The sequence below is a fragment of the Nanorana parkeri genome, unplaced genomic scaffold (assembly GCF_000935625.1).
Source record: "Nanorana parkeri isolate BGI_ZX_2015 unplaced genomic scaffold, ASM93562v1 scaffold1469, whole genome shotgun sequence".
NCBI classification, from domain to species: domain Eukaryota; kingdom Metazoa; phylum Chordata; class Amphibia; order Anura; family Dicroglossidae; genus Nanorana; species Nanorana parkeri.
The window spans coordinates 106,828-119,876 of record NW_017307737.1 but is presented as its reverse complement, the minus strand read 5'-3'; the positions used below and the strand labels follow the sequence as shown (position 1 = coordinate 119,876).

The 13,049-nt window shown below is 44.4% G+C and overlaps 1 protein-coding gene across 1 annotated transcript in view; it reads right to left on the bottom strand.

Moving 5' to 3' along the window:
* TMEM201 (transmembrane protein 201) overlaps positions 1-13,049 on the bottom strand; it is a 40,369-nt gene that overhangs the window by 15,193 nt on the left and 12,127 nt on the right. Inside the window, exons 6-8 of the mRNA XM_018570168.1 lie at positions 12,214-12,390; positions 9,378-9,724; positions 8,379-8,582 (exon numbers count right to left, since the gene is read on the bottom strand). Coding sequence (XP_018425670.1) covers positions 8,379-8,582; positions 9,378-9,724; positions 12,214-12,390 — 728 coding nt within the window. The remainder of the gene's footprint in view (positions 1-8,378; positions 8,583-9,377; positions 9,725-12,213; positions 12,391-13,049) is intronic.

Genomic DNA, 13,049 nt, shown 5'->3' with positions numbered 1-13,049 from the left:
TGCTTAATGTATGGCCAGCTTTACATTGCACGCTTAAGGAAACTGGATCCGTTTGCCCAATTAGAGCAAAGCGATATTGTCTGTAGATAGTCCAGGCTGCCCAAGGTGGGTGATGTCCCGCCGCCACCACCGAAACACACGTGACCATGTTCAGGACTGGTGATTGGCCTCTCAGATCTGATCACTGCCACACTGGGGAGGACAACCATACCTGCAGCAGCGTGGCTTACTTTGTATAACTGCCCGAGAAGTGGGCTGGCTATCCGAAGACGCCGTCACTTGACAATTGAAAGTGTCTCTTTAAAATCCGGAAACCAATGAATGAGGTGGGGCAGATGACAGAGCAGCAACAAACACAGGCAGATGGCGGGCAAATCAAGTTGGGGGGACAAGCAGAACTGTGAACGGTAAAAGCCGGCAGAATGATTCCAGACTGAACATTCAGATTCTCAGATAAGCCCTATCCTCCTCTAGGAACCTGTGACAGCGTTCTGTGCCTCAGTGATGTCACCAGCTCCAGGGGAACAAATAGGCTGCAAACTCGTGACCGTCACTTCAGCACAATATGTGGTTGATGTGTTTCCTGTTGCAGGCAGGCGGAGCCTATATCTCGATGGCTGTCCTGGAAGATGACTGGGGAAAAAAGGCGTTTTATATCTGAAGACAACATGCACATTAAGCAGTCCAAACATTCTTCCGATGCAGGAAGCGGGTTGCTGTGGACATAATGCTGCAGATCGCACATGAAAACCATAATTACAGAGGGTGTCTTAGACCTCAAACCATCATAAACCAGCTGTCTGCTCCCACAAGAACCAACCACATGTCCTTCATCCAAATAGCATCAGAGAAAAGCCTGATTGGATGCTCCAGGCTATGGGGACACCATGGATAGTACATGGAAGTCTGCAAGACAGGAGTCTGTCCTCTATAGTAGCAGAACCTCTGTACGACCAGCTTTACAGTGCATGCTTAGAAGGAATGCGGTCACTTTGGCCAATCAGAGCAAAGTGATAGTTTGCAGATAGCCCAGGCCGCCCCAGGTAGAGGATCATGTCACCGCCCCCACCCCCAACAGTGTTCAGCGCTGGTGATTGGCCACTCGGGCCTGATCAATGCCACACTGGGGAGGACACACGCTCCCCCATACCTCCGGTGATTGGTCAGTCAGGCCTGATGACTGCCACACTGGGGAGGACACATGCTCCCCCATACCTCCGGTGATTGGTCAGTCAGGCCTGATCACTGCCACACTGGGGAGGACACATGCTCCCCCATACATGCTCCATTAAGATCTGTGGCAGCACAGTGATGCAGCATGGCTCAGCATGTATAACCTTTCTCCTGACAATTGAGAGCAAACAGCTTCAGCCCCGCGGCATGTGCCATAATCGGGGCTTCTTGTTTCGGAACTGACCATTATAGTACCCTAGTTGCTATTTTAACAGCTTTAATTGCAGATCGTTCTTGTAAACCATGCTTGTACTTCCATGCAGTCTGTATTCAATGCTAAATCACTTTTCTTTTTACTGGTTATTGCAAGCAGAACTGAAAAAACTACAATTATGAAAAATAAATAAATGAGACTGAAATCTACACTTTTATTCTGATGTTGCCTACAAAGTAAAAAAAATCAAAGCTGCAGCATGCTGTATCTAGCAGGGTAAGGCTCAGCCCAAAGGCAAACAAACATGAGCCCTAAAAATAACAAACATTACGATGTCCCTGTGTAGCCGGCGGAAACACAAAAAAACTGACTTGGGATGGAAGGAGGAGTCTATTTATTTAATGTGGTTGATGTGTTTCCTGTTGCAGGCAGGCGGAGCCTATATCTCGATGGCTGTCCTGGAAGATGACTGGGGAAAACACCACAGAGATGGAGGAAAGGAAAGTATGAGACACCCACGTGCTTAAGGCCTTAGCGTGGTTCTGTATGAACCTTTATGTAGGTTAATAACAAGCAGGTTGTTGCTGAGGGCACTCAGAGGTTCCTACACACAGCGACAGCTATCTTCTAGAATACACCGAACACGGGTTGACCGTCACTTTGGATGTTGGCCCTGGCGCTCAGCACTTGGCCCCATCAACTAAAATCACCAAATTTCTACAGGAAGTCTTAAGTTTGCATTATAGAGGACTCTGGAGCTATGTATAGGAACCTGTAAGGGCCTGCACCATCATCCTGGGTAAAGATTACATACATACAAGTCATCACAGGTAAGATTCTAAAGGAAACATGTACTGAAAGTAGGAAGGCTGCAATTGCAGCCATGAACATGCTCAGAACATGGCTGCCTGTAACTTCAATACTCCGTCACTGACCCAGAATAAGCATGCAGCACTGACGCTCGAACTCTTGTTCTGCACACATGCTCCAAGTCTGACGCTGGTCAAGGACTGAAGACAGTGAACAAGCAGGAGAGGCAGCACTTTAAGAAGGGGCGTTTGGCAATGGCAACCAACATATTTTCTCAGCTCCATGCACCCAGTAGAAGATCAATATAGTGGAAACCATTCCACACCTCACACTTCTATGGCAGCATCTCCTCTTTTATGGAATGAGGAAAAGCCATTCCACAGGTGAAATGGAAGGAAATCTTGAAGTCATATAGTACTGAAGTGTGGAATGATTTGAAAATTCGAAGAGCTTGCATTCCAACAGGACAGAAAATGTAAGTAGTGCTGCTATCGATCATATACATTAGCACAAGAGCCGAAGAACAGATCTGCCCCTCCAGTGTAGACTGGAGGTTTCCAAACTCATCCTTCCGGTACCGAACAAGTCAGGTATTCCTGAACTCTTCACTGGCAGATGGAAATTAGTGATTCTACACTGCTAGCAATGATCACACCTAGAAGGATGGGAACCTGGCCTGTGGCAGCTATACCGGGTTCTGAGTAGAGAGCACAGGTAGTCCTTTCCTATACTGGGTTCTGAGTAGAGGGCACAGGTAGTCATATCCTATACCGGGTTCTGAGTAGAGAGCACAGGTAGTCCTATCCTATACCGGGTTCTGGAGTAGAGGGCACAGGTAGTCATATCCTATACCGGGTTCCGAGTAAAGAGCACAGGCAGTCCTTTCCTATATCGGGTTCTGAGTAGAGAGCACAGGCAGTCCTTTCCTATACCGGGTTCTGAGTAGAGGGCACAGGTAGTCCTTTCCTATACCGGGTTCTGAGTAGAGGGCACAGGTAGTCCTTTCCTATACCGGGTTCTGAGTAGAGGGCACAGGTAGTCATATCCTATACCGGGTTCTGGAGTAGAGAGCACAGGTAGTCCTTTCCTATACCGGGTTCTGAGTAGAGGGCACAGGTAGTCCTTTCCTATACCGGGTTCTGGAGTAGAGAGCACAGGTAGTCATATCCTATACTGGGTTCTGAGTAGAGAGCACAGGTAGTCATTTCTTTTAAAACCACTGGAATCTAGTTCGGGAAGGGGCCGCAATAGGCTTAAACTAGCATTAAATTCCAAATGTTCATCCCAGAACAATGTACACAATTTACAGACCATCCCAAAGCAGATATCCAGTGCTTTGCAGAAGCAGACTAAATTACCAACTTTTTATTTTATGTGTCTTGGGGACACCATGCAAAGACCCACACCCCCCAGAACCATGATCCCTGGCTGGATCCTGCACTGCTCCCTCCAGTGATGGTATGTCCCTCAGCGTCCTCATGTCCTATACACTGTATAGAATGTGATGATTCACAGGACCTTAGACCGCTGGAGCAGAGAGGGAGCAAGGCTGAAAGGACCGGTCTCACAGCAAGCAAAGCAAACTGTTATTTCAGCCCCTTAGAGAAAACGAGCAGTTAACCCTTGCAGTGTGGGGGTAGCCCCAATGCAAGGGTTAAGATTGGATTTGCCCAAAGTTCTGCTTAAGTTACGCGCTCTCTCTCCAAAAACGTGTGTCAATTCGTGAAACATAACAGCCGTTCATAAATCAGACTGCCCACCCACCTACTCAGAATGTATATTAACAAAAGGCAAAGTAAAACAGTGTCACCCTCATGCTCATTGCTTTAATCTACCAAGTGCACCATGGATAAACACAATGATTAAATAAGTATAAATAACACCAAATATTATAATAATCACATAGAATATACTCTATACCTACATAATAGATTTTGTGCCCTTTGTAGTCATGATCAAATTGTGCTCATTGCAAACAAAAATGAATATATAGGAATATAAATTAGACCACAGCCTATGTTGTAGCTTGCAGAGCCCCTGTCAGTCGGTATCACAAATCCCGCTTCCGTACCCATCGCATTGTTGTGAACAGCATACATAATAGAGAAGGGGTAGGCAACCTTAACACTCCAGTTGTGGTAAACTAAAAAACCCCATCATGCATCTCCCTGTGGGAGTCATGCCTGTGGCTGTCAGATCATTGCAATGCATTATGGGATTTGCAGTTGCTTAGCCCTGCACTAATGCATGCAGGAACACAATGATGGGCTACACCCCAGCTTGTCGTCTTGAGGTGAAGCCCAAACATCAGCAGGAATGGCAGACGTTGTGTATCGGTGCTGCTGTCAATGCCGCAACTGTTCTGCAAAATAATGCCGTGATGCTCAGCCATAAAAGAGTTACTTATTTTATTGGAGAAGTAAAGAAGGGATTGCAATCTACCGCTAACATATGCTAAAGATTAGGGATGCACCGATACCAAGTACCGATACTTTTCCAGCTCCAAGACTAGAATAGAGAGTCAGTGATACATTATTGTTTAGTGTCATGTGACAGTTTTTCTAAATGATTTCAGGACAGTGGTGGAGCGCCAGAGCCAGAGCTGCAACCGCTGCAACCCTTGTAGTTCTCATGAAAATGCCAAGTATCGACATTGGTACTCGAAAAGTATCGGTGCATCACTAATAAAAGATAATATTCACCTTAATAAGAGATTTATCTTTTTTTTTTTTTAATAGGGCAGCAAGCTTACAATTAATTGGGATTATTCTAGCACCTACAAGATCGTATAATTGCTAAAACGCCTAGCTTACATTAAATTATGTAATGATCTGATTGGAATAAAATACCTATTTGACTGACCAAGTGCTTCTACAAATCTGAAACGGGTTTGTAGACAAAGCAGTCACACAGGAGCCAACCAGTTAGCAGAATCACCACTAATATGACAACATACGTGGCCAAACGAGGAAACCTGAAAATCCAGTTTGAAGGGGGTTTCTAGTGTACACAGCACAACCATCTCTGTAATCTCTAAAAGATCAAAAAGGCTTTTAAAGTGCTGAATCGGCCAGGAGCTTAGTGTATGTTTAAAGGGACTCTGGGAGGTGAGATCTCTGTCCAGGACCCCACATAACGGAAGACACAGCAAGAGGAATGACAGAGCTGGCAATGCTCGTTTCTGGAGTCTCAGAGCAATACAAAGAACTAGTGAAAGAACGGCCACTATACACACACAACTGAAATGGCAGTTCGGATGGACACGGCTTTTAAAAGGTGAAAGTAGTTTTTTTTATTTAAAAAGGTATGTTTTTAGGACAGATGAGACTCTTATAAGCCTCTTCCGCCATAGCTGTACCTTCTTGGAGGCCAGAGTTGTGTGCACTGCAGCTCCGACTACAAGCTCAGCTAGGTCTTGTGTCGAGAGGGAGTAACTCCGGTGCACATGCACAGGACTCATCATCCCAGCAAGAGGACGAAGACGCCAAACATAGAAATCAGGGATCACCTGCAAGGCAAGTCTGCCATAATGCGCCAATATGCTGTGCATACTAGAACAACATGGCAAACACCTGGGGGCCCACTATTACAATTTTGTGTTGGTGTTTTACTACCACTTTATGCTCATTTAGATGGGTGTACACGTTCACATGGCATGCACGCCCGTAAAAGTAAAACCAGATCCCGGAAGGGTAATTGTGTAATTGTGAGCAGCAGCCTGTTCTTCCCTATGGGAGGACGGAGCTGTACGCAATTACAAGCCGTCACCCAAACCTGCACATCCCTGCGGATCCGGGTGCCCGCACTTGGATGCACACTGCGTCCAAGTGCAGACTCGCCCAGATGTACAGGTTCAGGTGTCCGCGTGACAGCGCGTGATCGTGTGCAGCCGCGCCCTCCGATAACGTAAACCCGGCTGCTGCTCACAATTACACGCAGCACCTGTCGCTTCCGGGATCGGTCTTTTTACAGGCATGCCGCTATACAGACATGTACACTTGTTTGCCAGACTACAAGCTTAATATTAGTGTTTGTATGGACCAGCCTTTTTCAACCAGGGTTCTGTGGAAGCAAAAGAGTCCCTTCAGCAATGTGCAATTTCTGCCTCTCGGGTAAGTAACCACATCAATGATCTTTCTAGCCATTTGTAAGGGAATGGAAGGGGGCGGATTTCTAATAAATCAACACAAATGTAAGCAGCATTCTTCCCAGTGACCATCCCTCTAATAACCCGTGAGCAGTAGATATATATTACCAGGGGTTCCCCAACACCAGAAAGTCTTTTCAAAAGTTCCTCTGTGTCAAAGGTGGTTAGGAAAGGCCGATGTGCACTATATGCATCAAAGGAAATTTCTAATCAAAAAAGTGTTTGCGAAGAAACGGTGTAGTGTTAAGGTGACATTTATGAAACATGTACTGAACAAAAAACCTCTTGGTGATCCTGTCACGTAGTATTAAATTGGGACGCATGGACAAACATATGAAATTAAACTAGCTAGTTCACCTCTATGATAAGCTACAAAATGAAGTTTCAAACCCTCAGAGCGAAATATAAAAACCATCTCTAAAAAAAGGCATCACACACAAATCACAAACTACATGGAAAAGACGCCATTCCCAGTACAAATCAGAATCCTCAATGATTAATCTTCTATGGCTGTCTGTGACTTTACACTGGGTGAGATTAAATCAATGCAACCATGCTTAAAAGGGGGCTTCCACCTCTAGATGACTTTAAAGTGTACCTGCAGTTACCATAAGCTGCTTCTTACATGGAACAGCAGGCAGCAAACACAACGTCAGTTTTTTCTCCCCAGGAGCCCCAGAACCTCCAAGATGCTTAAAAACGAAAATTACAACCAGTGTTGGGATGATTGGACTGTGGCTGGGATTGGTCAGTCGGACCATCCATCACATTAGGACCCAATGGCAGGATGGGAATGGCCACAACCCAATTTTTACAGTTCTGCAAGGTAAGTGCTTCATTGCACGGACTGGATGTTGAAACTGTCAGGGACCCTCGAAAAGAAAAATCAGAGCTAATGGAAGGACAACTCTACATATCAGATATTGAATCCCGAGATTAGTTTACCAACATTTAGGCTGGATTCACACCAGATGCATTGGGGCTGTGCTGGGTGCTTTTTCCAGCGCATGAACCAATTCTAGACAAAGCAATTTACCTTGTTTCATATGGGCTCAGTTCACATCATTGAACTATGCCCATAGAAATAAAGTTCTAACAAAAAAAAAAAAAAGTGTAAACAGTGTGATGGCCGGGATCGGTGCATCAGCATTGTGCTAGACAATGCACACCAGCAGCCATGCGTTGTAGCACAGCTGCTCGTGTGAACTGGTCCTCAAGTAGAAGCCTGGCCAATCTCTGTATTGGTTTGGATAGGGGGTGGAAGAGTTAGAAGCGGTCAGGTATTTACTGCTGCCTTTCTTCACATTGTAAGAATTTTCCTCTAACTTCCTGTTTTTGTGACACTGGTCACCTGGTACAAGAAGTGAGGGAAAACCTCTCCAATAAAAAGGTAATGGCAATAAAAATATCTTAGTCACTACAGGTACACTTTATTCAACAGGCTTGCAGAGGAATTTTTTAACTGGTGTCCTTGATCCTTGACTGTCTATTCCCTGGAAAAGTTTTCCATTAGGTTTCAAAGTTCCTGAATACGACATGGAGCTGTGCTTTGGGTTCAAAAGAATCCTACTTGCAGAGTACACCAGAGCTAAGATATATATTTCAGGGCAGTGGTACTAAACCATGGTAACTAAAAATAGAAAAATGTATAGTTAAAAAGAACAACGAAGGAAGCTACGACAGAAGGTAACATTAGCAAAAACAAGCCATCAAAGATAACCTGAAGGTGAACAAACCCTTTAAGGTGAACACCCAATGAAGGATCTCCTGTTAAGGGCCGTCCTTTTACTGGCTATAGCCGATTCAGGCAACCAATAAGGAGAAACCAGGAAGTTCAGAGAACCAACCTAGCACAAAACCACAAAAAATGGCACTGAAGAGTTTGGCTCCTTCTAATACTGAACAGCACAGAGATGACTGGAGGACAGTGATGGACGGGAGAGAGGAGAGAAGGAGCGGACAGATGTACAATGAACAGCTGACAGTGGGAAGAGTGATTTTCAGGTCCCATTGGTTCACTGTTCTTGCTCTGACCTTCGTGGCCGCTGTCTCCGTTGACTTGTTGCTTTCCGTGTGGCCACCGCAGAGGCAAAACCGACAAGGCAGCACAAGGAGGTTGTACCCAGCTTGGCGGTGTCGAGCCAGCTTGGAGATTCCCTCAAAAGGTAGGTTTCTGATAGGTAGATGCCCGTCACCAGGGTCCACAAGAAGGACGCACAAGCGTCAACTCGCCGCATCCTTAAAAAAAATAAAATAAGATGCATTAGATTTCGTATTTCTATAACAGCAGACTGGAAAATAGCTACTTAGAGGCTTTAAGTGTGAAAGTGAATTGAAGACCCGACATGTACATAGTCATAAAAGTCTTCAACTAACCTTCCTGACAGAGTACAGCAACCTCGCTGTGCTCCAATTTCCCCTGTCAAGTCCAACCCAAGCCAGAACAATTTTTAAGTTTCAGATCAAAGAGAGAAGGTTTACAATCTGTTTATAGCCGTGTCTCCGATGGGACATTTCTCCCTCACTTCCTGTCCTGACAAAACGGTCATAGCAAGTGAAAGGTCGTCAGAAGATGGAGGAGGAATTCTTTAATCAAAAACAAGCAATGGCCCCTCCATTTCCCATTTACAACAGTTATGATTGCATTCCAGGGGGGAAAAAAAAGTATAAGAGTGCATAGGCAAGTACAACAAATTTGCATACAGAAATATTAAAGGGGCTTGGAATGACAACAGGTCAAAGCAACGGCCTTTACTGGTCAATGCAAAGCCGGTACTGGATTGTTAAATATAAGAAATCAAAGGCCGAATTTAGAGCTGGAGGTCAAAGCCCATTTGTAGCTGGGATCAAGGGGACTCCCCACTGTCAATGAAAGCTACCTGAGCACTAACAAAAGTGCCTGCAAGCACCAAAAGTTGCCTTATTTACATATACATGTAATGAAGCAAATAAGAATTTAGACTGCTCTCTTTCTCTAACTACTAAACATACCTGAAATTTAGTGAAAGTTGGGAAAAAACCTCAAATACTGACCTGATTCGACCAGCTAAAACCATGGCGAAGACACAAGCCAAGAGACCCAAGACCACTAAGCCAATTTGATGGTTTCGTCCAAAATGCCAGGCATCGTTAATGCTCTCCAGTGTGTGCTCGGGAAGAAGATCGAGGACCTCCTCCCAGAGAGTGGGCTGTCTCGCATCTGGCTCAGAGGTGTTACTGATCTGCGATTCGAAGCTGGATGTTTTCGTCAAGGATGGAGGGAAGAGATCCCTAGAACCCAAGCAGGCCACGGACACCAGGAACATGCAGCTGAGGAATGCCAGAAACCGCAAGACAATGACTGGCACAGGAACCCGCGTCCACGAGGCACTGGCAAAGCTCTGAAAGACACAGGAGAAGGCATTCAATTACCAATCGGTATTCTGACAAAGATTGTCCACAACCAAATCTAATATTTTGAGGAGAGGGCACCTTCTCATAAACAGTGCAAGGTTTAAAAACTTCCTTTACCATTTTAGGAGGCACCATGCTTGCAGAAGACAATAAGGTATAATGAAGGTAGGCTAACCAGCCAGTGAGATTGCCTGGCTACTGAACGATTATCCGGCACATATATCAGAGCTGGGGGTCTGCAATATAAATCGAAGGTCAAGCAATTACACTCTGCCACTTGAATGCACAGTTTGTTTTGCCCCAGCTGTCTTCTATGTCATTCAGTGTGCAGGCCAGTTCCTTGATAGCCAGCCCAAGCTCAAAAAGTAGCACTGTTTCATTGCCCTCCAGCACTAATGTACGGGTTGTTTTCCTGGGTCAACCTGTCATTTATGGAGAGGGTTCCAACATTTTTATACATGTAAGCAACCTTTAAAAATAAATAATCCGACACATCCAAAGTCCCAGCAGTTATTGGCATATGAGAAAAAAAAAAGGAAGTATAAACAAAATCACATATTAACATCTAGACAAGGAAGAAATTAATAGAAAAGCGTGAGTAAGATCCTGTACTGCGGATGAGGAGGTTGGCTGTGTATATGCATGAGCGTATAAAATGTAATGTGACCAGCTACTGCACATTATGGTTTGTTCAGGCTTGTCAGTGCAGGGCAATCAAGGGCAGGTCGGAATGACTTTGGCAAAAGCCTCCGAGTAGCTTGGAAATCAAGTTAGAGCTACGGTCTAGAAGTTGTCTGCAATTTGGCAGCCAGACCGGAAGCTTTTGCACCATCCTGTGGGACCAGAGAGTACAAAAGATAATTATCCTATTACCTTCAATGCTCAGACTAACTGGGCTAAAAATAGTAAGGAAGAGAGAAGTGACACTAGAAGGTAAGAGGAGGAAGATAGGACTGGGGTAGGAAGAGGCCTGTTCAACACAAGGGAACAAGCCCAGGTAAATTGGAGAAATAAGTCTCTGGGGGTTTTCCATGTGACACAGGGTCTCCAATGAGGTAGATCTGCTTGCTTACAGAGATTTACCTGAGGGGAAGTGTCTAATATTTTAGGTAGTTCCATAATGGTAATTGTTTTGTTTGGGATTGCGGAAGTAGGTTGCTATGGCCTCAAAAGTATCCTGCCAACATTTTAGGAAGTGGCCAGTAAAGTTTCTAAACATGCCAGATGGGAAGTCCGGGTTTAGACATATAGGAGTCAATGAGCCCAGGGTGGAGGAAAGGGACAGCATTTTGAAAATTTGAAGGAAGCTACAGAAGGTGTATCCCATGAGTAAGTTATTACTCTGGGCATTTGGGCGGAATAGAAGGGGAATCCATGAAAAACTACTCTAGAAAAATCTTCTTTAAAAAGGAACACAGGACATGCCAGTCTACTATTGTATTGAACTGACAAACCCAAAAACATATTTTACAAGGTCAGGAAGACCAATACTACCTTATTTTAGGGCAGCATCAAGTGGGCAAAACTAATTCTCGTTGAGGAGCCTTTCCAGGGAAATTCATCCTTTGCTATATATGCTCCAAAATGGAGGCTCTCACAGATTAGAGTTAGGACCACACTACAGAGAGGGGCCTTGACGACGCAATGTGGCTTCCACAAATTCTGCAGACCTCTGTTTGTAACCTTAGTAATTAAGAGGTTTTTTTTTTTTGCAGGCTGGCGAGTGTGCTGGGAATGTTTTGCTGTTTCCAGAGAGTGACTGGAAAAAGGGAGTGGGTAAGAAGATCAGAATTGTTTGCATAGAGGATACATGGGAGCATGTTCATCTTTAAAGTGGCAGCTCTCCAGAATCAGAAGTAGCAGGGCTTATCCCAACTCTTAAGATCGTGTTGAAAAGTGGATGGTAGTTACGGGCATACAATTGCGAAAGTTTAGTCCGCACCTGAATCCCTAGAGGTGTTATTACTCCCTTTTCCATGTAAAGGGGAAGTCCAATTGGCATAGTGCCATGGAGACGTCGAGTAGCTAACTGGCAAGCCAGAAAGATGTTGGGATTGCCCAAAGTCTTTCATTATATTTGGGAGAGTAATATGTGGTTCCGAGAGAAATAACAGCATGCCTTCTGCAAACACCTATAGCTTGTATTCTTTTTTTTTTTTCATATTAAAATGTTTATTAAAGATTTTCAAAATATAACAAAAAACACACATACAATACAGTAAGCATACATTAAGACAATCACATTACATACGATATCCAAGGTAAAAGGAGGGACAAGAGACGTAGGGGTACATTCATTATTTCCGGGAGGGAAGAAATCCGTGCCCGTTAATGGTAATAAAACTGAATTGTATGGCCAGTCATGAGCTTTATGTAAGCGATCCCATGTTGTAAGTGTGGCGATATAGCTTGTATTCTTTGGGTTTCCAAAAGGTTTATATTATTACTTTACAAGTAACATCTCTTTTCTGCGTACCTGTACGTAACTTTTGTCCACTTCCCTCCGTTTTAGCTGGTGGTTCAGCATGATCGCCCTTAGCTGCCGGTTTTGGTGCTTGATATAAAATTCTACAGCGGTCTGGCATGGCCGGCACAGTTTGTACATCTGTTCCAAGTGGTGTTTGTATACCTCAATCTCCTCATCATATCGATCCTGTGAGCAACAAGAGAAATCAGCTTAGCCTTCCACATCTAATCATGGCTGACCTCACTATAAACAATGCGATTTTACACCACAAACCGCTCTCTACCCAAATAGAAGCACATTTTTAATTTTGCATATTTCTATTAAACACAAGAACACAATTTATAAGGCCAGAAAATCCTTCACCTATGTTTGCAAGAATTCAAAAACAGGATAGACCGAACCTTTATCAAACACTTGGCCATTCACCTTGACAAGCACAGCAAATTATTAGCTATGCAGTTATGATTAAAATTACAGCTGTTCATGGTTGCGTCTCCCTCCAAGTCCATGGAAAAACTACCCAGTGACAGAAGTAGTAGATACTAAAGATACACATTCTTGGACAATCAACATCTGCCTTGACATTTCATAATGGTTGGATTAAGGCGACAAGTTACCCTTGGGGCTACAAATGCTGGTGAATGTTCCTAATGCTCAGCAGAATGGAGGAAGCCATCTTCACTTTACAAAACAAGTCTATTTGAATGTGAACTACTAGCCGTTCCATGACCTTGATAAACAAAAACCTGCACAGACCCCACCACCCCTACTAAAAACAAACCTTCAAGTGGAATTCCCCCCCCCCCCCCCCCCACTCTTTTTTTCCCCCCCCCTTTCTCCCCCTT